Source organism: Cnephaeus nilssonii (genome assembly GCF_951640355.1).
Source record: "Cnephaeus nilssonii genome assembly, chromosome: 18".
NCBI lineage: Eukaryota > Metazoa > Chordata > Mammalia > Chiroptera > Vespertilionidae > Cnephaeus > Cnephaeus nilssonii.
In genome coordinates this window covers 38,502,366-38,529,922 of record NC_137089.1, presented here as the reverse complement: position 1 = coordinate 38,529,922, position 27,557 = coordinate 38,502,366, and the positions used below count along the sequence as shown (strand labels likewise).

The 27,557-nt window shown below is 42.0% G+C and overlaps 1 protein-coding gene across 2 annotated transcripts in view; it reads left to right on the top strand.

Moving 5' to 3' along the window:
• Window positions 1–27,557, top strand: part of SLCO5A1 (solute carrier organic anion transporter family member 5A1) — a gene marked incomplete at its 5' end in the record, with an annotated part of 99,727 nt that overhangs the window by 57,215 nt on the left and 14,955 nt on the right. The window contains one exon of one of the 2 annotated variants that reach the window (XM_079796699.1): window positions 2,659–2,823. The exons of the other annotated variant lie outside the window; for it this stretch is intronic. Within the exon in view, the coding sequence (XP_079652825.1) occupies window positions 2,659–2,823 (165 nt within the window). The remainder of the gene's footprint in view (window positions 1–2,658; window positions 2,824–27,557) is intronic. 2 annotated transcript variants of the gene reach the window in all.

The following is a 27,557-nucleotide window of genomic DNA, read 5'->3' as shown; positions in this document are numbered from 1 at the left end:
TCTCTGCCCCAGCTCTGAAGTTAGACAATTCTCCAAGAAGGTCAATGTCATTTTAGTGGAAAATGACACTGAGAAACCAAGAACTGGGTGCTAGGTGGGCTTATTGCTACTAGAGTGTCATTATATCTAAACCCTGTTAATACACAGAGTTAGGAAATGTATTCACAGGGTGGGGCAAAAGTAGGTTTATAGTTGTTTATATGGAAAATAATACAATAATTAATACTAATATAAGATAAACTGTGTTTCACATATTCACAACTGTAAACCTACTTTTGCTTCACTCTGAGGGTACACATACACACAATTTATTATCTATCATTGATTGATTATCATCTTATGTATGTATGTATATATGTATTATCTCATGAATTCATACCAATACTTCCAGTTCCAATCTTATACCTAACTGTCTCCTTTCTGTATTTGTACCTCCTTTCTCTGGCAGTTTAAAAACCAATTCCCATTATTCTCAATGTCTAGACTTATTTGCTCACTCCCCCTGTGTCCAGCCCCACCAGCCAAAGACACAACCCTGGGTACCTGCAGGGCATGTAGGCTGAAAGTTAGCCCAGCAAAGGGGAAGGAGGAAGGTGAAAGAATAAAGGAAAATAACTTGAAGTTGTTGAAAGTCTGAACTTTGGGTAAATTCTTCTTAAATAATAGCAGGCTTTTTTTTTTTTTTAATGAAAGAGAAGGGAGAAACATCACATGTATTTTTAGTTACCTTTGAAATTAGAAGGTTACTTTAAAATACCAAATGGGCATAAAAGAAAAACCAGTTTGATATAAATAGTATCTTTTAAAATATTCATGTGATTCATGTTATCTTCTTGGATTAAAATTTATTTTATATTTTTCCCAGATGTTTCAGATTTAACACATTGGCTTTTTAATATAACAGCTGAATCTTTAAATGTTGATATGAAATCTTAACTTTCTAATTTTTAAAGTTTGGATATGACATTTTGATTTGCAGTGTTTATAAGAGAACAGTGGGAAATTTTATGAAGTACTTTGATTATATCTTTTTTTCTGGTGTGTCTTTCCATGTTAAAAAATTAAGTTTGCATCTTAATTTTCTCTTTAAAATGTTCATTTAAACTTTAACTAAATTAAGCTATAGAACATAAAAATTAATTTACAGTTAAAAATGATAATAGTGAATAGTCTTGCTTTCTGAAGTTTTAAATTCCTGTGAATAGCCTATAAATTATAGCTTTAACAACAGTTGCTGCTTAATTTTTATGAACTGATTGTATGTCATAGCGTGAAATAACTGTTCTGATCACTGAGATGACTGACTGTAAAATAATGCAGCTGACCTTTTCCTTGAAGGTATGTAAACATTACATGAATGTGAGTTAATTCACATGATAAACATGCCAAAAATACAAAACTATACATATAAAAATTTCCTGTTATTCTTCTTTACGAATTTTCCATTCACAGAATTTCTTGGTGTTATATATATTGAGATGTATACATTTGATTACATGTAAATATATTTTTGGTTTTTTATTTTTACATAAATATTATATATAAATATATGATCTATGATATATGATGTATGATATATTATATAAAATACAAATATATATGCAAATGTAATTAAATGTAATATAAACATATAGAAATATATCATATGTACATATATGAATATATGACATATATTTATATACACATGTATATTTCTGCAGCAGCTGGCTTTATTCATTAATAAAAATATTGGAGTTCCTTTTATGCCAGTACGTGCAGCTTATTTCAGGTGTAATTACTGCATAGTATTTTATTATATGGCTGGTGCCATAATTTAAACACTTCCCATTAATGGACATTAAGGTTTTTTTTCCTAAAGTTTTGCTGTTATAAGCAGTGAATGCCGACATGAAAATACTTGCACGTACATCTTGAGGCGTATATTGGGCAAGGCCTGTGAAATAAATGCCTACAGTCGAGGAATGGACTTCTCTCTTCCTTGTGAGGCAGCTGGCAGGTGGAGAGCCCCCAGCTCTGGGCTGTCCTGCTCCTTTGGAGATTTCTCTTTGGTCCAAAGTCCCTGGATTGTCTGACCTGGTGGCCTTACCCCATGTGCCCTTGTAGCTTTATTATTTCCTGAGGCTGGAAGATCAGCTGTCCAGTCACATGCTAGTTCCTCTGCTCTGGGTGCCATCGGGTGCCAGGGAGATGGCACCCAGATGTCATTTTCTCAGGGGAGTTTTAGTTGGATGAAGTGAAAACTGTAATTTAGGGTTATGTTGCAAGTACTTTACACATTTGTAGACTTTGGAGTCGTAACAAAGAATGGCATTGTTTTAATAAATTAAAAAATGCAAATAATTTACTTTAAACCATTTTTCAAATAGGAATCATAGGTTGGATACTTCTTATAAGGATATTTGCATATGGGCATGTTTTAAAAAAACTTTGTTAAATTTCTTTATCCTTTTTGAAAATTAAAAAACAAAAACCCAAAATCTGTTTAATAAAGGAGATAATTTCTAATCGGTCATCAGGTTTTTCAAATTTTATTCTTTATTTAATATTCTCAAGTATTGCTGAATGGCTACTTCCAGTTCATTTCAAAAACAATTCAGTTTTATTTTCTTTTCCATCCCTTGTTTATAACATTCATTTGTCATTTTTGTCATTTTGTAGACCTACCAAGAGCAGCTGTCAGGATCTTAAGCAACATGACATTCCTTTTTGTGAGTTTGTCATACACAGCTGAGAGTGCCATTGTAACTGCTTTCATTACCTTCATTCCCAAGTTCATCGAGTCACAGTTTGGTATTCCGGCTTCCAATGCCAGCATCTACACTGGTAAGGCACCGCCGTGAGAGCGCCTTCAAAACACGATAATCCTTGACCACTAAACGGAAATGCAATGAGTGAAGAGAACTAACATTCACTCTAACATCAAAGTGTTAAGTTCATTAACAGTACCTTCCCCCAGATTTCGGGAGGAGGAAGGCTTTGAATGTTTTTTGTTTTTTTTATAATAATGATTCAGATTGTATTGCTGTGTGACTTGACCAACTGTGTTTTGGAAAGGGAGAACTTTGCATTGATTTATGTTTTTATTGTTCTGAGTTAAAAAGAATGAAATAGGCAATGGCATTCACATGTACATCTGCATAAATCTTTTTATGGGTTGGCCTGACTCCTAAAGTGTTAGGTTTTTGAACGCTGATCATTTGAAATATAGGTTCTCCTTTCATAAATGTTAACAGATTTTAATTGAATTACTGGAGATGCTTGAATTTAGAAAGAAAATCTATGAATTTTGTTTTAGAAATTATTTCATGTCTAGGGAAAATGATTTTTTTTGAGAGAAAATGACATTTGGAGATCCCCAAGTTGGACACTGGGGTGCTCACTGCTACGAGGTAGTCATTGTTTCTAGGACCTTTGTTAATAAAAAGAGTAAACAAGTCTTGAGGTTACATTGATATTTCTGCTTCACATTTAGGATTATAGGTTACTCTTTGCTCTAATGCTGAGAATCATTCTTCCTAATGACTTTAATATAACTACAAGTGTGTATATATGTGTGTGTATGTGTGTGTGTGTGTGTGTGTGTGTGTGTGTGTGTGTGTGTGTTACTAATGATGAAATGTGAAATGCAGTTTTGGACTTGTTTGTGGTTCTTTTGGTCCAGAGGCTATCTGTTGTGGATATGCAAAATACCATGACCTAAACTTATTTGAAATAATTCTTCTCTGTTTGGGTTATGCCCACAACCTGATCTGATGTGGAGTTTATTTACTTTTTATTTATTTTCATTTTTAGGGATTACTTTATTTTTATGTTTTTAAGCCACATTTGTTTTTTTTAAATTATGTACGACAGTTATATGATTTGAGAGTGGAAACCATCAAGCAAAGGACATTCAGGGAGGCCTTGCTTCCATCCCGCTTTCCTCCAGTTCTCGCTCCTTCTACAGGTCACGTTTTATTAGTGTATTCCTCTTATTCCTTTCTGAATATGTAAGTAAATATGTGTATTATGTATGTCATATATTTACATCCTATACATTGATATTTTATATCATATTAATACTTCGCCTGTCTCACCCCAAAGCTGGCACACTGTCCCCTCTGTTCCGCACTGGCGTAGCATCAGAGCCCTTGCTGGTTTCTTTACAGCCACACAGCACGCTATTGTGTATCATGGTCTCTTCGCTTGCCTATGGGTGGCCATTGGGCTGTGTTGTTTCTTTTGCTATAATGACATATATCTTGATCTGTAGAAGTCATTTTATACTAAACTAGAGGCCCGGTGCATGAAATTCGTGCACGGAGGGGGGTTGTCCCTCAGTCCAGCCTGTACCCTCTCCAATATGGGACCCCTTGAGGGATGTCCGACTGCCCGTTTAGGCCCAATCCCGGTGGGCAGTTGGATCCCTAAATGGGCAGTCGGACATCCCTCTCACAATCCAGGACTGCTGGCTCCCAACAGCTTGCCTGCCTGCCTTCCTGATTGCCCCTAACCGCTTCTGCCTGCCAGCCTGATCACCCCCTAACCACTCTGCTGCCAGCCTGTTTGCCCCCAACTTCCCTCCTCTGCCGGCCTGGTCATCCCTAACTGCCCTCTCCTGCAGGGTTGATCACCTCCAACTGCCCTCCCTTGCAGGCTTGGTCCCTCTCAACTGCCCTCCCTTGCAGGCAGGGTGCCTCCCAACTGCCCTCCCTTGCAGGCCGGGTGCCTCCCAACTGCCCTCTCCTGCTGGCCATCTTGTGGTGGCCATCTTGTGGTGGCCATCTTGTGTCCACATGGGGGCAGGATCTTTGACCACATGGGGGCAGCTATATTGTGTGTTGCAGTGATGATCAATCTGCATATTACTCTTTTATTAGATAGGATAGAGGCCTGGTACAGGGGTGGGGGCCAGCTGGTTTGCCCTGAAGGGCGTCCCGGATCAGGTGGGGGTTCCCTTGGGGTGTGGGGCGGCCTGAGCGAGGGGCCTGTGGTGGTTTGCAGGCCGGCCACGCCCCCTGGCAACCCAAGCGGAGGGCCTGGTATCTGGAATTTATTTTTCTTCTACAATTGAAACTTTGTAGCCTGGAGCGGAGCCAAGCCTGGGGCTCCCTCCGAGGCCAGCAGCCATTTGTGTTGGGGTTATAATTGAAACTTTGTTGCCTTAAGCGGGTGGGCCTGGCCAGGGTGTGCGGAAAGCTTTGCTTCCCCTGTTGCTGGCTGCAACCCTGGCCTGCTCTCTCAAGCTCCATTCAGCCGCCATTTGTTTGAATTTGTTTACCTTCTAAAATTGAAACTTTGTAGCTTGAGTGGAGGCTTAGGCCTGTCAAGGGCAGGCGGAAAGCTTGGCTTCCTCTGTTACCTAGGAAACCTTGCTCTCTGTGGCTGTAGCCATCTTGGTTTGGGTTAATTTGCATACTTGCTCTGATTGGATGGTGGGTGTGGCTTGTGGGTGTGTCGGAGGTATGGTCAATTTGCATATTTGTCTATTATTAGATAGGATAGCCCATTTGTCTAATATACTTATTTCTTTTCTTTTCTTTTTTTAAAAATATATTTTATTGATTTTTTACAGAGAGGAAGGGAGAGGGATAGAGAGCTAGAAACATCGATGAGAGAGAAACATCGATCAGCTGCCTCCTGCACACCCCCCACAGGGGATGTGCCCGCAACCAAGGTACATGCCCTTGACTGGAATCGAACCTGGGACCCCTCAGTCCGCAGGCCGATGCTCTATTCACTGAGCCAAACCCGTTTCGGCTACTTATTTCTTTTTAACAATTTAGTTTAATGGTCCAGCTTTCAGGTTGCCTATCTCCTGGTAAAGAAGCTGATTCCAGACAGCGGAGGGAGGCTGAGAGCTCGTGGATATATTTGTCATATAATACTCAGCTCCCCAGCCCCAAGGCCGAGCATTTACCATCAGATTGTTATAAAGATCAAAAGAGAGACTCTTTCTGGAAACACTTTGAAAAAAAATCTATATAGCTTTTGGGAATTCAAATCAAATTAGAGACTTTCCTTCAGTATGAGCCTGTTCCATGAGGGTAAAAGCAGGTGACTCTCGTTGGCCTTGCGCACCGAGCCTGGCGCATGCAGCCCTCACCGCAATGCTTCAGTGGAGGTCCTTCTCTATCCAGTGCAGGGTTGATGAAACTGAGGTGTTTAGAGCAGTTTTTACAAACTGTACACCCCAAACTCCGTAATACGGTCCATAATGTATAGATTGAGCTGGTCCTCAGAAGCTGCTTACATTTTAGAATTTTTATTTCACTAAAGTAAGACATATTGTACAATAGTTAAGAGGATCTGTTTTGGAGGGAGACACATCTTGTTGAAATTCTTGTTATTCCTTTTCATCTGTCCATCCATCCATCCATCCATCCATCCATCCATCCATCATGCACAAATATTTTTAAAGCTTCTGCTATGAGCCTGGCACGGTGCCATAATGAGAACACAGTAGGCTATCCTCTGTGGCCCCCAGTAGGCTGCTGGTGTTCCTGAACAAGTTCATGAACTTCTATGAGAGTTACAGGTCATGAGGATTAAGTGATGGGATGCGTGTGTTGTGGTAGCACAGTGTTTGGGAAGTAGGGACTAGTGACGATGGCAATGCCCACTTTATGAGACACCCAGGAAAAGGAATCGAAGGCGGAAGAGTGAAGCTAGGACTCTTTCATAGGAAAGAATATCTGGGGGAAATGGATTTGAAGAGTAAGAAGAGAGAAAGAGTGTGGCTAACAGGAAGTGGGAAAATGGAAGAGAAGGCAGGAGACAATTATGTGAAGGAAGGCTGAGGGATTATCTCCTCTGCACTGAAGGAGGCCTGGAGACTTAATGTAAATGATAAAGGTGTCGTTGCTTTAAGAGTAACACGTTATACATGTGATTTCAGCTGAGACAGTGTTGCATGAGGGTTAAATCTTTATATCTCTGATTTACTTATTCTTCATTTATTTTTCAACCTCAAATATGTCTATTTTTTACAACTGTTGGTGGTGGGGGGGGTGCATTTTAAGTGTTATAGTTTCATATATTTGAAGCATGGTGCAGTGAAATGTCAGGTGACCAGATCTCTTAGTTAAAGGGACTGTTTTTGTTTCACTCGTCTTTGATGGTGAATAGCACAGTCCTTGTGTCTGGGATTAGTTTTCCATGTGCATACATGTGCACAGGCACAAATGCACAGAAACGTAAGTCAAACATCCTTCTAAGTCTTAGGAATCTAAGGGATTTCCAGGCTCAGAGGACATTCAGCCCAGTTTTCTCCGGATTTCTGCATCTGCATTCATCGCCCCTGGATGATCATTGCTGTTCAGAATGGCCCAGAGGCTCTGGAGAGCCTTAGTCATCAAAAATACTATATGGTGTTTACAGAGCAGGATTCATTTATGTATAAAAATGGAGCTGAGAAAGATTAGAGAGCTTTTCGAAAGGACGGGAACCCTGGGGAAAGAATGAAGTGTCAGGAGCAGCGTAGGAGCTTTTCTGCTACGGAGGGCATCACGCCTGGGATAAGTCATCATCCAAGGAACACCCATGGAGCTGATGGCTGAAGGAATGTAAGCATTGCTCCTTCTGGCCCCCAGTCTCATCTTTGGAATGAGGGATTGAATTAGAAGACCTTTCACCAAAGATCAACTAACAAGCATCCCATCATCCCCCCCACCTTGCCAACCCTGAAAATCCTTTGGATTTTGCGAACAACTTCTGTTTCTAGGCATTGAAGTTAGTCATTGTCTCACCATTTTACTTTATATGTATGTAATACCTCTTCCTGGCATTTTAATTTATATATATATATAGAGAGAGATTTTTTTTTTCTCCTTTGGTGCATGTGACGGAATGAGGTTGAATTGCTCCACTTTTTGCTCTTTTTTTGGAGGGACTATTAAGGAGCAAGGTAGCTCGATGATTAAATACTTCATTTGAGAACTCAGAAACTTTGTACTGAGCATGGTCCCATTTTAGCAGGTCCATACCCTACTTAAGTAAGGTGATCCCTACCTGTTTTGCAGTGAGCCAACATTTTATATGAGAACCATTATATATATTAGAGTCAGAAGGTCTGGGTTCAAGATCTGCCTCTGACATGTGACCTGAGTGAGTTAACTAATTTCTCTGGCCTCAATTTTACCAGCTTTAAAATGGTGTGAAGTTTTTAAAAGTTACAAAGTAGTTATTAAGTGTAAAGAGCAACATACATATTAATTATTAACGAGAATGACCCTGGCTTTCCTCCCTATTCATGGAACATTTCATCCTCTGTAGTAGGACCAGAGGATCAGGATTATTATTGAAAGAGATGAGGAAGGAGGAAAATGGGGGAGGGAGTATAATATGATCCCAGATTTATAGATAGGTAAATAAAGGACAGACACTACTTGAAGGATCCATGGCCTCATGGGTAGTGGCATACTTGGACTAGAGACACACTGTTGTGACTCCCAGCTCATGCCACCATCTGTCATTTCCTCAGATGTTTTCTCTTAGCCCATCAATATCACATCCAGAGCTAATGAATACCTTGGCCCTTAAGTATGGCCAGGATATGGTTATGACCACACTGGCAGGAAGTACCTTACTCTTTTCAACTGAATAATGAAACATATGCTTAGACATTATTAGATGTTGAAGTAATGTCCTTTTGCAACCTGAACCATCTCACGATGGGCCACAGAAGATTTGCTTTGCTGCCAGGCTCAAATTCCCATTTTGGCCAGAAGGTAGAACATTTGGATTTGTTACTGTTAGACCGATTGACTTTCAAGCTAGTAGTTAATTTTTTCAAGTCATTGTATTGGAAATTTTTTCTATATCTCTATTTTAAATATATATATGTATATATATTTATTGATTTCAGAGAGGAGGGGAGAGGGAGAAAGAGATAGAAACATCAATGATGCGAGAGAATCATTGATCGGCTGCCTCCTGTACACCCCACACTGAGAATTGAGTCTGCAACCCGGGCATGTGCCCTCACTGGGAATTGAACCTTGACCTCCTGGTTCACAGATCGATGCTCAACCCCTGAGCCAGGCCATCCAGGCTTATATCTCTCTTTGCAATTAAGATAAATATAACTTACGTTGGTTTTCTGATTAAGTAAATATTTAGAAACATTATAGGTGCATACTTCTCTAACCAATGCAAGGAACAATTTCTATATAATTGTTTTATATAGAGTAGTTCAACATTGTTTGTAACATCTTCCTTAAATTTGTTCAAAATATCTTCCATATAAGTATCAAAACCTTTTGGAAATGCAATTGAGCTTGGTGGAATCATTCAATAATGAAGCAGAGTAGGACCCTGTGCTACGTCTATATCTTTTGATAAGATTTTCCAACAGAACATCTGTATTCATGACATTACAAGTTTCTCTTTGTTCCTGTTTCAGCCTTGCTCTCAGAGTTAGTTATTTACACAATCAATGGGTTGGTAGTTGTAGTTACAAGATGTACAGATTTTATATATGTTAATCAGCAAACTGTCAATTTGTACTTAAAACTTAAGTTTATTTGAACAGAGTCATTGACATTAGCTTTGCTGAGCAAAGCATTCTGCACATTAATGAAAGATTTTTAGGGAGAATTAAAAAAATATTTAAGAAAACACTTTATAGGTTGCTTCAAGTATTGTGAAAGCATCAGGTGCATTTTCAGTGCTGACAACAACAGATGTCTTATTTGTCTTCAGATCAGGTTTCTGAGAATCTTGGGACACGGTGCCAGTGGAAATTTTGTGTTACTATAAACTGTCTGACCCTAGCTGGTTTGGTTCTGTGGATAGAGCATCAGCCCTCGGACTGAAGGATCCAGGGTTTGATTCCGGTCACAGGCATGTGCCTGGGTTGCAGGCTTGATCCCCAGTTGGAGTGCATGCGGGAGGCAACCAATCGATGTGTCTCTCTCTCTCATTGATGTTTCTCTCTCTCTCTCTGTCTCTTCCCCTCCCTTCTACTCCCTTTACAAATAAATGGAAAAATATTCTTGGGTGAGGATTCACAACAACAACAAAAGCAACACAAAAAAACTGTCTGCCCTGCGGAGAATTTTGCTCTATGCTGTGCGCTCTCGCCTGTCTAGGGATACTGTGTTTATTCCCTGAATTCACCAAGTGGTTACTGAGTGCCTACCATTTAGCAAACTACTTTGAAGTGCATTATGGTGCATAGGAAGATGAATGAAAGAATTTTAACGGAGGAAATAAGATAGAACAAATAGTGTGGACTGGCTTCATATTACGGAGAGGTCTGAGTCCCTTGTGGAGGACTTTTAAGATCAGCCAGTAATTAATAGAAAATATGGAAACTAATTTTTTAAAAGAAAGACTCTGCAATTCTGTTAGTTTCAGCAGGATTATTATTGTATGGAGTTCTGTTTAATTCATATATTGTGATTTTTTTTAGTGCCTTGCTATATGCTGCTGTTCCTATGAAGCATACTGAAATTGCCCGAAACCAGCAATTTTCCACCTTTTTCATCTCACAGCACACATAAACTAATTACTAAAATTCTGCAGCACACCAAAAAATATGTTTTTTGCTGACCAGACCAAAAAAAGGCATAATTTGTATTTATTCACAGCAGACGGCTAATGTGTTGGCTGTTGTCATTTTTTAATTTGACAGTCTAAGGGAAAATAGGTCAGTGCTCCTGAATACATCGTCAGGTATTGCATGTTTTAAACATTCTTGTGGCACACTGGTGTGCCTCTTGCGGCACACTGGTTGAAAATCACTGCCCTAAACAATTGAGCACCCATCCTTTTGCGGCGGGGGGGGGGGGGGGGGGGGGGGGGCGGGGGGGCAGGGGGAGGGAATCAAAGAAAGAGATGATGCAGTTCTTCTCAGTCACCTTTTCTTTTGCTTCATAATGCTCTTCATGTGACTTTAAAAACACCAACTTCCCAAATTTCATTTGCTTATCTTCTAAGCAGATTGGACCTGTTCACATCTCAAATCTTTTTTTGTTTTGTTTTGAGGGATGTAATAAGTAAATAAAATATTGGCTATCAGAAATACATACACACACTACATACATACACACATTTTTTTGCACATATATACACCTTTACGAACATACCACATGTTAACACATTTCACTCCTTTGTTATTGAAGATTTGCGTTTGTTTTACGAGACAGTGTAACTAACTGAAAAAATTAAGCAGGAGTTAGAGACTAGGTTTCAGCTTTAGAAGGAACAATGGGTTTGGAATTCAGGTAGCGGATTTCTCGCCTCAGACCTGAAAGAACTCTGGCTTGGAAATCAGATTTGCGTCCTGGCTCTGCTCTGGTAGCTTGGTGATATCGGCCATGTGTCTTATTTTTCTTAATGCGTAATTTTATGGAAAACGGGGATAAATAGGAACCCGTCTCATGGGATAAGACTAAATGGAAGTGCTTTAAGACTTAAAGTACTCTACACATTTGTCATGATGATTATATAGTCATTTCCTTTCCCCCAAATCCCTCTCCTTATCTGTATAAGCAGATATAATACCCTTTCACAGAGCTGTTTTATTGCTCAATCAAATAACTGGTATGAATACGCTTTGCAAAAACTAGAAAGGTTTATTTCCCTCATGTGAGTTTAGGTTGTCGCTGCTAATTTTGGTTAAAGTTGAAGTCAGCTCGCTCTCACATTTAACCTTTAATCACAGTATTTATTTCTGGGTGTGTATCTCATGCATGATTCAAGATAATAATAGGTAAGATTATTTGAAAGGAATTCTGAGGAGTTTCCTGCTGCTTTAGGTAGAAAATTAGTCTAAAACACTTCCCATTCTGAAAGAAATAGAATTTGGAAGAATTAACTATAAAGCGAGTCTCTATTAATAAAAAAATGTTTTTCCTTTTACTTTTAGAATAAAACTGAGCATTCATTCCCCTGGGAAAACAAGTGGCTTAAATGGTTGGAAAAAAAGTCACACAGAGAAAATAACTACCCTTTGTAATTTAAGCAAGTGCTTATGGGGGTGTTAGCCTCATGTGGATGTAGAAAAAGCATTGGATGTAGATTCAGAACACTTAAGAGTCTAGGCCTTGCTTCAGACCAGCCATTGTTAGCCAGTGGCTAGCAAGCCATTGATCCAAGTTAAGTCAAGTCTAGCATCTTTTCAGAGCCTCAGGTGTTTTCTGTGTGTGCATTTTTTTCCTCTCTCTTTTAAAAAATATTTTATTGAGTTCAGAGAGGAAGGGAGAGGGAGGGAGAGATAGAAACATCAATGATGAGAGAGAATCATTGATTGGCTGCCTCCTGCATGCCCCACACCAGGGATCAAGCCCACAACCCGGGCATGTGCCCTGCCTGAGAATTGAACTGTGACCTTCTGGTTCATATGTCGGTGTTCAACCACTGAAACACACTGGCCGGGCTGTATATATTTTTTCTTGGTCATCTGTAAAATGAGGGAGTTGAAGCAATGATCTCTGTGTTAATTTAGAGTTACATTGTGCATATTTTTGAGAATATTAGAGACTCAAAGTAACCGAGGTCTAAGCAAAATAGATGATTATTTGTTCTTCACAAAAAGTCTGTAATTAGGCAGCACAGGGCTGTTTCTGTTCCATCATGGACTCTTGTCCTCATGGTCCAATGGAGAGGTCCAGCAGGTTCCATGGACCTTTTGCATTCCAAGCAGCAGGATGATAGAAGGAAGAAAGGCATGGATGGGTGTTCTACTTTTGCTTACATCACATTGGCCAGAACTTACCACACGGCCACATAGAGTTGCATGGGATTCTGGGAAATGTAGTCTGCATTTCACGTGGCCATAAACCAGGTTCTTACTCTAGAATAGGGGCGTTGGGCCAAATTTAGCCTGCTGCTGCTTATTATAAATCAAATATTATTGAAACAGTCATGCCCATTTGTTTACACAACTCCATGACTACATTAGCACTACAACAGCAGTTGCAACAGGCACTGTCTGGCCCACAAAGTGGAAAATATTTACAATCTGGCCATTTATTAAAAAAAAGAAAAAAAAGAAATCTTGTCCACTCCTGCTCTGGAAGAAAGAAGGGTGGTCATCAGGGGATAAGTAACAATCTCTGCCACAGTACCCTTCCAGATTCTGATTTTAGGATAACAAACAAACAAATACAAAATCCAAACCATTTCTTAGGATGTGGGAATAATTTTGAAAATGTTCATAAACACTAGCACACGTGTTGCTAAATACTAAACCACAAAGTTCTTTCTTGCTTGAACAGGCTGAAACCTGAACTGCGCCTGTAAGATAGTCTTTTTATTCTGTTTACTTCCCAATCCCAAATGGTTGCTTTTGGTTCCAGCCCGGTTGTCTAAGGCATCAGCTACTCCCTCAGCATTCGGCATGTGTCTTCCTTTTGGTGGCAGCAAAGATGTGAAAAGGTGTAGGGATACTTTTGATCCTGCGGAAGTCCCCCTAGTGTAATATCAGGGGTGGACCTTGAACTGGTGACCATTGTGCTATGAGAGGAGCCTGTGGCTATTAGTCAAGACATACATCACATTGACTTCGGCTACACTGTGTTTTATTTTCCTTTAATAAATTTAAATTAGTCATTGCTTTTTCTTATTCTTTTAGCTTTTCAAGATATATTACTGTCTTCTAAAAAGAAGTTTCATTTCAAAACCAGGAATAGATAAGATCTGAACAGTAAGGGAAGGAGCCTATTAGTGTTTTGCTGGGAGATTTAGAGACAGAGCAATTGGTGGAGCTTGTTGTCATTACACTAGAGGCCCAGTGCATGGATTCGTGCACTGGTGGGGTCCCTCGGCCTGGCCTGCGGGGATCAGGCCGAAACCAGCTCTCTGACATCCCCTGAAGGGTCCCAGATTGCGAGAGGGTGGTTCTCAGGTGACACACCCCAGAATCGGGCTCCCTTCTCTCTGGTTCCAGGTGTGTCACCCGAGAACCGCAGCTGTCAAGTCACTGCAGCTCGGCAGCTCCTGCATTGAGCATCTGCCCCCTGGCGATTAGTGTGCATCATAGATACTGATTGGCTGGTCGAACAGTTGGCGGTCGCTTAAGTTTTTATATATATAGATTAGGAAGGCACACAGGAACCATGGCACATGTTTCTCTTCAAATATTTTCTACCCAATGGGTACCTTCTACAAGGTTGTGTAACTAACAGATATCTGAAGCCTAAGTTCTCATCGATAGCAAGCTTGGTGTCCTCCAAGGCTATGCAAACCATTAGATTACTAGAGTACATTTTCATTCATAACACTTGTTTTGTGGATTTTATTATCTGGTGGAATTATGTATGTCTTTTTTTTAAATTAAAATTTTATTGGGGTGACATTAGTCAACATGAACATGTAGGTTTCATGTGGGGATTACTAAGTTACAAAATCTGTATATAGCAGTATGTGCCCACCACCAAGGTCAAATCTTCTCTGGTCACCTCACATTTAGGACAACTTTCTCCCTCTACTCTCCTCTCTCTGGCAACCACCACACTGCTGTTTGTGTTCATAAGTTTCAGTTTTATATTTCTCATCTGAGTGAAATCATAGTTCTTAGCTTTTTCTGTGTGTATGCATGTCTTTTGAAATAAGACAACATGTTCAGGTAACAAGTGCAGTATGTGGCATACTGGTGAAGATGTGCATCCCAACTGTCACCGTCTTTCCCTAAGTTCTTAGTTTTTCTGGCGTAAGCTATCTCCTTCAGAGAGCAAGGAAGGTTAATTAAGTTTTAATTTTCTTCTACTTATAAAATGTTCTAACCTTTAATACTCTTGGCTCTCAGTAAGCAAGGGTGGGAAGCGTCTGGTCTGAGGGCTTTATAAGGCCCTTGAAATCATTTGGTCTGGCCCTGGCAAGGCATTAGGGGTGAGTTAATTACATGTTTGATCAAATATAACAGGCTAATTTTTAAGTTGATAATTTTGTATGGCTTGCGAATGATGTTATAAATATCCAAATGGCCCTTGGCCCCTTCTTTAATGAGAAGATGAAAACAGTGTGTAATTGGGGTGTCTTTTATTTCCTGTGCATGCTTCACTACCTCCTCTCCAACTTTTTGCTCAAATGGCCACTTGTCATTGAGACCTAACCCGGCATTCCTCACTTAACAATGCCACACCTCTCCCAGTACTACTGATTTTTCCTTGCTGGATTGAAGAATTTTCTCTGGCGTGTTTTTCACCTTCTAACAGTCAGTACAATTTTCCTAGTCATTGGTTTATTTGTTGTCTATTTCTCCCCAGTAGATTGTAAATTCAATGTGGGTACGAATTTTTATCATCTCTCTTCACCATGTAGCTCCAGAGTCTAATACAGGGCCCAAAACATAGTAATTTCTCAATAACTGTTTTCTGCTAAGTTAAATATATGTTTTAAAAATTATATATATTTTTATAACTTTTTTGGAAGTTATACTTAACAACACACTTGTAAATAACACAAAGTGAACTTTAGCGCAACTATAAAAATGATCTCAAAATGGATCAAAGCCCTTAATGTAATAGCTAAAATTATAATACTCTTAGAAATAAATGTAGGCATAAATCCTTGTGACCTTGGATTAAACAATACAACCAATACAAAAAAAATTGGATTTCATCAAAATTAAAAACTTTAGGACACCATCAAAGAAGTAAAAAAACAACCACCACAGAATGGGAGAAAATGTTTGCAAAAGATGTTTCTAATAAGAAACTTACATCTATAATATATAAAGAATTCTTACAACCCAATAATAAACAGACAAATACTCCAATTAAGAAATGGGCAGAGGATTTGAATAGACATTTCTCTGAAGAAGATATACAGTGGTCACTTGAAAAGATGCTCAACCTCATTAGTTATCAAGGAAATGCAAATCGAAACCACACTGAGACACCACTTCCCACCCTCATGGATGACTATAATCAGACACTATCTGTGATAATAAGTGCTGTAAAAGACATGGAGAAGTTGGAACCCTCACACTCTGTGGGTAGGAATGTCAAATGGTGCAGCTGCTTTGGAAAAACAGTTTGGCACTTCCTTAAGCATAGAGTTGCCATATGATCCAGACATTCCATCTCTATCTCGGCACATAGCTAAGAGAAATGAAAACATGTGTCTCCGTAAAAACTTGTACATGCATGTTCATAGCAGTGTTACTCATAATAGCCCCAAATAGAAACAACCCAAATGTCCATAAACTGATGAATGGATAAATAAAAGGTGGTAATCAGTATAATGAGTTATTGCTTGGGCATAAATAGAAAGGAAGCTTCAATGCATTTACTACAACATGGACGAACCTTGAAAGCATTGTGTTAAGTGACAAGCCACACAGAGGTATTACATGACTCCATTTATATGAAATGTCTAGAACAGACAAGTCTGTAGAGACTAGAAATACATTAGTGGTTGTCTAGGACTGAGGGAGGGGGTTGAGAGGAAATGGGTGTGATACCTGTGAATACAGGGTTTTTTCCAGGGGCGATGAAAATGTTCTAAAAGTGATTATGGTGATGGCTGCATATCTGTGCATATACTAAAAAATTGAATTGCACACTTATTTAAGTAGGTGAATTGTGTGATATGTGACTTACAGCTCAACGAAGCTGTCAATATAAAGAAAAAGAAGAAGAAACACATTCTATTAGTGTGTTGACTATTTTATTAAGTGGCTGCTCTGGTCCTTGCTATAAATTTGGAAGGATTAACCAGGTTTTTAATGAGCAAAATTTCCACCCGGCCCTTGTGGGGCAACGCCATTCTAACCAGTACAGGTTAGGTGTGTAGACGTTTGTACCAAAATTCCTCCCCCCCACCCAATACATAGTTGTAAACATCTGTTTGCTTCTCTCAGGGGGGAGGATATCTGTGAGGCTTTTTCGGCTCAGCTATTAGTGGACGGGATGATGGGAAAGCTCTGTGAGCTGCTGGATTTGGACAACAGTGGAAAGGGGAGAAGTTGAAAGCTGCTGACAGAAAACGGATCTCGCCCGACGGGCCTCCAAAGAGGGTTTTGCACTTGGCACTGGCCACTTCTGTAGGAAACCAAGACCTGTAACTCAATAGCCAGGTCTTAGTTTGCAGCTTATTTTGTTCACTGAAAATGTTAATAAGCTCCCATCATTCTCCTATAAAATTTCCTCTGCAAGGGTCCCTTCCCCTCTCCGTTAGCAGCAACTTGTTTAAAGCTTTTGCGGCTTCACCTTGTTTCCCAGAGCCCGTGCAAACGGAAGCAAATGCTCTGACTTTTGCATTTCATCCTTGCGCGTTGTTGTGCCCTCTGTGGTCCTATCGCCCGGATGCAGAAAACTCTTGTAGGTTTCTAAGCCGCAAAAGAGGGAATATTGATTTGATTTTTGAATTCTTTGCATGACACAGCTCGGCAGTTGCCTCTCGGTAGTATTTCAGCCAGAGCTCTGCAGGAGCCTGAAATGAAAAGTGTGGTTGTCTGCTCTGTTGAATGCACCTTTTTATTACCTTTCCTTCGGTGATGCCGAGACCTTGACTCTTCGAGGCTGGGGTTCTCAGGTTTCTCTCCCACCGCACAGTGCCTCCCTGTGTTGGCAGAGTTGAAGAAAGTGCTATTCTGGGTGAAGGAGACCCATTTGCCCAAGGAGGAATTAAATGTGAGTTTCAGATTGCGATCTCCAGGCCGAAGTGAGGGTGGCTAAGGTTTGAGAAGTGTGTAATTCCTTTGAAAGCCCTGATTGCTGATCTCTGCAAGGCCTGGCTAGCAGTTTCGCAGCTTTCTCTCTCGTTAGTGCAGGTAGTCCCACTGAGCCACCCCGTGGCTGTCAGGGGGACTTCACAGGGGAGGTGTGGCTGGGGGTCTTCTGGCACTGTGCCTACTCTGAAACTAGAGAGGGGCACAGCTTGTGACGGGCTGTCTGCAGGAGCAGCCCGGTGTGAGGCTAGCTGCCCCGCCAGCTCCTCTGCTTCCTGAGAATTCCTCAAGGAACTCCCTGCAAATTCTCCCTCGGGGCCCATAGGCTTCTCTTGGGGTCCTGGGAGCTGTGATGATGGAATATGCTGCCTCTCCTAATCCGGTCAATGTTCTAGACGTTGCCATTCCTCCTTTGCAATTTGACTTCGTGTTGTGCTGTGCAATAATATGGACTTCAAGAAATAGTCTGTTCTCTGTCTTAAAACCGCCAGTGAATGATTAAAAAGTTACCATAAATGACTTCTAATGCTACACCTCATTCATTGTTTGCGAAGGCACTTCTGAGATATAGGAGAGAGAAAAAGATATGTTGTACTTTTGGAATACTTTGTGGGTCTATGTATTGTTAGTGAAAGTGTATACTTACTATGCTGCCTATTACCAGACCATTACATTTTTCTAGCTTCAAGGTTTGAATTTTTAAAATAGTCTCTTCTTCTATTTCCCTCTGGCAGTAATTGATATTCATTTCCCACAAGAAAATGTTTTCAAGGGAAAGTGGGAGCTTAACAGGGTAAAATAATTTACCCTGGCGATAGGAAAATGGTGATTTTGTATCATCAGATTAGAAGCATAGTCTTCAGAAAAGTGAAACAAACACGAGTTCGTTGCCCTGCTCTGCCACTCGTTCAGTTTCCTCATCTGGGATGTGGAGAGAATGCTATGCTCTTCCCACTTGAAGACAACATCCATTGTGAGATGCACCATGATTTTGAATTATGATGAGAGAAAAAATGCTTTTAATTAGATTATGACACAGAGCTGAGACTCTGTTGTTGTTGTTTTAAATTTTTTTAAAAATAAATCTTTATTGTTCAGGCTATTACAGTTGTTCCTCTTTTTCCCCCCCATAGCTCCCCTCCACCCAGTTCCCACTCCACCCTCTGCCCTTACCCGCCCCCCCTCACTGTCCTCATCCATAGGTGTATGATTTTTGTACATTCTCTTCCCACACCCTCCAACCCCTTTCCCCCCGAGAACTGTCAGTCCACTCGCTTTCTATGCCCCCGATTCTATTATATTCACCAGTTTATTCTGTTCATCAGATTTTTTATTCACTTGATTTTTAGATTCACTTGTTGATAGATATGTATTTGTTGTTCATAATTTTTATCTTTACCTTTTTCTTCTTCTTCCTCTTCTTAAAGAATACCTTTCAGCATTTCATATAATTCTGGGTTGGCGGTGATGAACTCCTTTAGCTTTTTCTTATCTGTGAAGCTCTTTATCTGCCCTTCAATTCTGAATGATAGCTTTGCTGGGTAGAGTAATCTTGGTTGTAGGTTCTTGCTATTCATCACTTTGAATATTTCTTGCCACTCCCGTCTGGCCTGCATAGTTTCTGTTGAGAAATCAGCTGACAGTTGTATGGGTGCTCCCTTGTAGGTAACTAACTGTTTTTCTCTTGCTGCTTTTAATATTCTCTCTTTGTCTTTTGCTCTTGGCATTTTAATTATGATGTGTCTTGGTGTGCTCCTCTTTGGATTCCTTTTGTTTGGGGTTCTGTGCGCTTCCTGGACTTGTAAGTCTATTTCTTTCACCAGGTGGGGGAAGTTTTCGGTCATTATTTCTTCAAATAGGTTTTCAATATCTTGCTCTCTCTCTTCTTCTGGCACCCCCATAATTCTGATGTTGGTACGCTTAAAGTAGTCCCAGAGGCTCCTTTCACTATCGTCATATTTTTGGATTGTTTTTTCTTTTTGCTTTTCCGGTTGGGTGTTTTTTGCTTCTTCGAATTTCAAATCTTGGACTTGATTCTTGAGATCCTCTAGTCTGCTGTTGGATCTCTGTATATTATTCTTTATTTCAGTCAGTGTATGCTTAATTTCTAGTTGGTCCTTTTTCATATCCTCGAGGGGCTCACTAAATTTATCAGCGGTTTCTAGAAGATTCTTCGAAAACCTTATAACCGTGGTTTTGAACTCTATATCCAGTAGTTTGCTTTCCTCCATTTCTGTCATTTGTGACCTGTTTCTTTGTCTCTGCATTTTGGCTGCTTCCCTGTGTTGATAGAGTGGCTTTGTGTGCTAGATGTCCTATAGGGCCCAGTGGCTCAGCCTCCCCAATTACCTGAGGTGGACACTCTTGGTGCACCCCTTTGTGGGCTGTGTGCACAGTCTTGTTGTAGTTAAGCCTTGATTGTTGTTGGTATCACTGGGAGGAATTGACCTACAGGCCAATTGGCTGTGAGGCTCAGCTGTGCCTACGATGGGAGAACTTCTGTGCTGGAGACACCCTTATGCACCCTTATGAGGCAAGACTTGCTTCAGTGGGGCTTTGGTGCTCACTGAGTCTGCCCATTGAGTGTGTCCCTTATGGATCTGAGGAGTTGTAATCTGGATGGTCCCACTCTGACCACTGGGTACACTGGCTCTTGGATCTCCAAGGAGGTGCTAATTTCACTTCTGCCTGAGGCCACCCAGCAGGAGCTACGGAGAGATCTGCAGATTTCTTCTCTTTGTTTGGGGTTTGGAGGTGTCCAGATGAGGCCCAGCTGTGAAGCAAGTTGCTGTGGGGCCTTGGGCCTTCTTTTGGATGTTCTGGGGCTCTCTGACTCAGCTGCAGTTTGTTAGGTAATTTTAGATTGCAAAGGTCCAGGCCATTCATATGCAAAAGCCTCTGCGCACAACTTGGGTGGGGCAGGGTCTCAGGGGATCAACAGGGAGGAGCAAACAGCTATGGTTCCCCTAAGAGGCCCCCAGGTCTCTGTGTCCTGCGGTAATCACTGCCAGCAGCTCTGAGAGAAAGCTGCCCTTGAGTTCAACCTGAAGCCAGACAGTCCTGTTTCTCCCTGTATGAGTCTGGGTCCCCAGAGTCTCGCCCGGAACTGGAGTTCAGAGCAGTCGGGAGCTTGTGTCTCCCTCCCGATTGAGAAAGACAACTGCGTCCTCAGTTGCCAGCCCTTTCTGCACGCACGCCTCCGTACCTCTGTACTTCACTTCTGCACCTCCTCTGAGTCTCAGTGTGCTTTTCTCTTTCCTTCTAGTTGTAGAATTTCCACTCAGCCAGCCTGTGGTTCTGGATGATGTCCGTTTTGTCTTTTAGTTGTAGTTTTGAAGTGGTTGTGCGAGGCAGCAAGTTCAGGTGTTTACCTATGCCGCCATCTTGGTTTCTCCCTGAGACACTGTTAATTGTAGGACACATTCTGATTTCAGAGCAACTCAAAGTCCTTACAAGTTTGATAATTAAATCAGATACTATATGCAGAGTAGTTATCACACCATCTGGCATATACTCAACATCTGTGTGTGTGTGTGTGTGTGTGTGGGGTGTGTGTAGAGAAAGAGAGATAGAGGGAAAGAGGGAGGAAGGGAGGGAGAGAATATGAGTAAATATTCTCTCCCCTTCCAGTGCCTCGCCACCTTCCCTAAAAGAGGCAGCAGAACTTGAAAGTCATAGCGGCTTACAATGATATTTCTTAGTGATTCATAGTCTGATGTTGGCAAGTCATCTATTTTCAGCTTCACGAAGGAAAACTTTGGATTGGAATACAGAGCGAGGGTCAGTGAATTTAGAGAAAAGATCACGAGGACAGCTAAGATTCTGAGAATCTGTCCATGTGAACTTAATTCACCACAGGACACTCTGCACCATGGTGATTTCACGACAGAGTGGAGGCGTTGGGGGTCTCCAGACATCACACATTTTGCCACCTTTAGTAGGTTGGCTATTAAGCTTTTGCTAATAATGTTCAATTCAGAACTTTGACAACAGTGAGATTTTCCAGGCACCAATCTGGCTATTTAGTGCCTGCCAGTTTTAAACGGATTTTAGCAAGTTTTCACCCCAAATTAGATCTTTGATTTCCTCTTTGTAAAATGAGATATAGCCCAGTTCAAGGAATATGTGAAACCAAAATGAATAAGTCGTTTGAAGATTTTATGCAGTAAATTATAAATAACAAAATTAATCATTCAGCCCTATTACCATGTCCTGGCAAGTGCTCAAAAGGTATGAAGAATAAAGATAACGTCCCTACTGTGTATGGAACATTACGGTCTAGCAGGAAAGACAGAGAAGTAAACACGATGCAGACCCCATGACAAGGTTGGCTCTGGGACCCACAAGCACACTGTTGTTTTGTTAATAATAGCAACAGCTGCCAGCACAGTTGAAATTCCCTGGACTTAAAACAGTCTTTCATTTTTTTTGGGGGGGGGGTTGTTTTTCCCCTTGTTTTCCTCACTTTTCTCCATAAAACATTCTTAATAATGAGCGAATCACCCAAATTTCCCCACCTCTCTTTCAGTCGAAGATTTTTCTTTGCTCCAAATCATGCAGTAAGCTTGGGTATATTTTATGTGTTCATTGAAGTACATAATGTCTATCTATTGACAAAAATTGGAGTGAAGAGGAAAAAGTCCTCCATTAGCTTTAATATTCGGCAATTCACTGAATATCATTTTTCGTAAAGACCTCTGGGCTCCATGCAGCCACTCTTTGCAAGGGCAAGCAATAGTGTGACTCTGGGGTAAAAAGTTCACTGAGTGTTATAATAATGCATGACATAAGAGAAAGAACGGAAGTAGGACAATTGACAGGTCAATTTGCTTTGATAAATAAGAAGAGAAAATATTTCCAACTGGAAAGCAGACTTTTTAGGAATTAATGCAGCAACGAGTTCTTTAGATTCAGATATGTACACACAGTAGCTAAATAGCTAACAGAGGTTTATGTGTTTAAGACTCACAGTAGCTAAATATCAAACAGAAGTTTGCATATTAAAGAACATAGAGGTCTATGTTAGACCATTAGTTATAGCTTCATTCAATTCTGTAGATTAAATAGTGTATAGAAATTTGCCTAATTATAATTATGCTATACACTGAGTGGCCAGATTATTATGATCTCTGTATGCATAATAATCTGGCCACTCAGTGTATATCCTATATAAAAAAGGCTAATATGCAAATTGTCCCCTCGACCAGGAGTTTGACCAGCAGGCAGGCCGGCCAACAGCCCATGTCCCCTCCCCCTGGCCAGGCTGGCCGGACCTCACCCATATACGAATTCATGCACCGGGCCTCTAATATATATATACATACACACACACACACACACACACACACACACACACACACACACACATATATATATATATATATATATATATATATATATATATATATATATATACTGAGTGGCCAGATTATTATGCATTCAGAGATCATAATAATCTGGCCACTCAGTGTAGTTCTTTGTGCAAATGTTAAACTCAATATTAGGCAGAGACTACTGATGTTCATGCTTGTTATGATGATTGCTGACATTTACTGAGTGTGTCCTATGGGTCAGACACTGTTTTGAGTGCTTCATATGTCTTGCCTTGTTTAATCCTAATAACCCCATGAGGAAGACACTATTCTTACTTGAGTATATTTTACAGATGAGAAAATTCAAGGCCGAGGATGTTCAGAAACATGCAGCGTGGAGGTGGCAGAGCTGAGTTTCAAACTCAGGGAATCTGTCTACACCACCCATGCTCTGAGCTGGATTTGTCTCTTAGACAAATTGTGGAGTTGCGTTAGCTTCTTTCCTCGACCACCTGTATTTTGGTGGGTCCCAGGCTTAGTCCAGGCGTTCCCATTTTTCTAAGCCTGGTTTCCATCCTCTCTCCCTCATGCTCTAGCAGAGGTGTCCCTGGGTATCCTCCTGTAGTTGCCTCTCCCATGTGTAGGCCATAGAGGGCATGAGGAGCAGAAAGTCAAGGATTGCAGAACCTGGAAGGGAGGTGGATCAGACGCAGAAGCTCAGAGGAGTGAAGGCAGTAGAGGGTGGGCTGGCTGGCTGGGGCCTGGGAGCAGAGGGAAGGGAAGGAGAGCGCCGGTTAGTGGGGTGAATTTGAGTGAGACAGCTTCTGCCTGGAGAGCCCATCGCACATCATTATTTCCCTCTCTTCACGAGGGGGTGGGGGACTTGGGGTGGGTCTAGATAGACAGGGGGGTGGTAGGTGGGGGAAGTGACTCCCAGCCCCTCCACGATCTCCATCAGCCAGCCCCACACTACCAGAGCTGCTTCCCCGAGGCAGGGCCCTGAGAAGGCTCTACTATCTTACCCCACCCCCTTGCTCCCCAGCCCAGATCTTCCCCATTCATCCTGTAGGCCATGAACTCCAACAGGAAGTTCTTACTCAGGCAGGAGATCTGAGCCAGGAAGGGATTAGGGTGAGTGAGCCGTCAGAGCCCTTCTGTTTTGACGGTGTGGTGAGACTTAGATGACAGGAGGCATCAGGAGAAGACTTTAATGGGTGTTTAGTCTGTTTGATGTAACCTCATATTTACTGATGACAAATGTCCTATTTTTAAGAGCTGAGTACCAATTAGGATGCATCGTCGAATTAATGATACTGCTTGTAGGCTCTGACTCAGCTCTGGGCGTGGAGGTGTGCTTTGTTGTTGTCCTGGGGGTCTGGCACAGTGCCCGTCACTCATAAACTGGTCCATTGACATTGGGATGTATCAGTGCACCATTTTCATTCTAAATGTAAAGCTTTTGCCCGCTTAATCATGTTGACAGCACGTGCACCTTTCCTTGATGAGGAGGAGACTTTAGTAACCAGCTCCTCTAAGCCCAGGCAGAACTCCGGTCAGTTTCCCCGGAGGTTTCCCGGACCCGCTGCGTCAAGGAGGCTGCTGCGGTGCAGTGGACAGAGCTGGGAATCAGAGACCCCAGTTTTTGTTCAGAGGCCCCCTCCCTTGTGTGCACTATTGGTCAAGTCACCTCTCCGAGCTTTCAGTGTCCTCATCTGTGCAAAGCCGTGATTGATCCTATAACATCGGGACTGCGGTGAGGATTACAAGATGGACACTGGTTGCCATGCAGAGCTCAGGTGTTCGATAACACCCCCGTGTCTGCTTTTGGTGGGTGGTTGGACGCGCAGAAGCAAGCCTGCCCACGGGCACGCGCGCTGGCGCTGCCACAGGCTTCGGGAGTCGGGTGTCATCGGGATGGCAATGCTCCCCACGTGCCCAGCCTACAGCGCTTTCCTACTTCATGCTGTCTTCACTCCTGCGACGGTTATCTCAGGCTCCCGTCCCTCTAGGAGTTACGTTTATTTTTAATTGTACAGAAAACACACACACACACACACACACACACACACACAGAAAAACCAAAGCCATAAGAAACCAAATCGACAGCATGCTATCAATTCTTGAAGGAAAAAGGCATAGGAAAAAAAATCTGGAAGGAAATACGTGAGCAGTGGATTTTTGTTTCTTCATCCTTTTCTGTTTTTCAAATGGTTGGCCGCAACATATATTGCACCATGTCTCCAAAATAATGGGAAAATAATGAAACAGCAAAACTACTGCCCACCCAGAGACTTCTCCCCCCCTTTCCTCCCCCTTGCCCCTCCCCCACCTTACTCCCAGCGCAGAGGCAGGGATCTCGCTCCATCCAGGGCTAATCTGGTCGCCTGTACTTGGAATCCCACATTCTCCTCACTTCTCAAGGATCTTGGGGGATGGTGGAGGGGTTGCGGCGGACCCCACACTCCTACGAACAGGGCGCTCCCAGCATTGGGGAGCGTGTAGCCCACGGGGTCTGCAGCCTGCTCCGCCCTGGAGCCTGAGGCCAGCGCCCCACGGATGCTGCGCGCCGGCCCCGAAGTCCTCAGTTCACAGAGAAATATGAATGGACAGCAACAGAAAATGGTATTGGAACTGTGGGAGTCAGCAATTTTGCACAGGAAGCTTCGGGAGGTGTTGCTTACTGTAGTCTGCCTGAAATTGGGACTAAACTGAACAAACCAGACGAGTTGGGTGCTTTGGAAAGTGTGAAAGCCGCTGGTGAACTCCGTATATTCTCCTCTGTCAGGAGAAGTGACTGAAATGAACTCAGCTCTTGCAGAAAATCCAGGACTTGTCAACAGATGGTGTGATGAGGATGGTTGGCTGATCAAGATGACACGGAGTAACCCTTCAGAGCAGATGAGCCAATGAGAGAAGAAGCATATGAGAAATACATAAACTCTACCGAGGAGTGAAAATGGAAGCCCCTGAATAGAGTAGTATGAAACAACTTGATCGGGCATAGTTGTCTTAAATTAGTGCTGGATAGAAGATTTAAAATAGCAACTTTTACTAATACCGGTGGGAAAAGAAACTATATGCCGTTGGAAGAAAATACCCCTTAGCTTTTTAATGATTGCAAATAAACACAATATGCATCGTCCCCACAATACCCTATGATTTCTAGGCAAGACTACTACAGTTCTAAAATTCACAATTCCTGAAGTCATCCATGGCACAATGTAGTTATAAAAATTATGTATTTCAAGGATAACATGTTATCTTAACATATTAAGATATTACATATCTTAAGCCTTATATAATATTGTAACTTGCTCACACCAGTCTCTGGATTTGGGTCAAAATACTTCATGATCTTTCCCCTGGAACTAACTGTCCGCGGAGAAAAGTGTTGTTAGTTGTTACAGTTAGTCGCTAGATGATGAACAATACTATCTTAGTTTAGCAATATACTGAGTTTGCTGGTGCTGTTTTTATACAGTGAAGTAGGGGCCTTGCAGGAAAACAAGAAAGTTTAATAACAAAACATTCAAGTTCTTTATTTAAAAAAAAAAGGGGGGGTGTGATCTTGCATTGTTATGAAGTCACCTTTTTGCTCTGCATGCTCCTTCCCACTCCTCTGTGCTCTGTTTTTGTCAGTACTCTCTGTTAGATGTGCTTTAGCCCTCTCCAGGTCTTAGCGTCAGACAAGACTCTGACAGGCCCCACTCTACCTGTGGACCCGTAGCCCAGAGTTCTGGGAGGCAGTGCCGATGCCAGCCTCCAGATCCTCATGGCTGACTACTCAACCCCTTGCCGTCTGGCTTCTGCCTGCACGATGCCCCGAACGTTGTTCTTGTCAAGATCTCCAGTGGCGTAGTTGTCTCAGTTCCGTCTCCGTCCTCCCGGACTTCTCCCAGGCCTTTGGCCCTCTCCATTTTCTCCTTGAAACTCTCTTTCCGTGGTTTCTGTGGCCCGGCTGTAAGGGTGATGACTGCAGTGTGCATTGTGTACGAGATACAGTGCACTGTGGCTACACAGAGAGCCAGCAGTCTTCATTTTCATGTGAAAAGCAGATCTCCAGGATCAAGTGAGGAAGTCCGGTGAGGAAGCGTATGCTTATGTGTGAGCACATGGCTACGGAAGGTGGAGTGAGGATTTGAATTCCAGTCTTTCTGAATCCAAAGCCAAAGCTTCCCCACTTAGGACATTTATCTTTCCTAGATTTCCTCTCCCCCACCATGGCTGCGCATTTTCAGTGTCCTCTGTGGGCTCATCTGTTTATGGTCCCCGTTAATACTGGTGCTCTCCGGGACTCTGGCTTTGGCCCTTCCGTTTTTGTTTAGTCTTGTGGGGACATCCTGCCTGTGCCATGAATTCCCCCACGCATCATAAATGCCCCAGCCCAGGTCTCTCTGTGCTGAGACCCACGGGCCACGGTGGGAGGCATTCTAGCCGCTTGTCGCACAGGCTGTGCAGTGCTTTCTCTGGCCCTGTCCTCCTTTACTAGTTTACCGTGCCGTCTGTGTCGAGCCTGCCCGTGGCTCTCCAGGCACCTTCCTGGCCACTCCTCTGTCTCTAGTTCTGACTCCATCTAAGCCGTCTGCCATCTCAGGGCCAGACATTATCTTTGTAACACACACCTCCCTCCGGCCAGACCCCAGCGC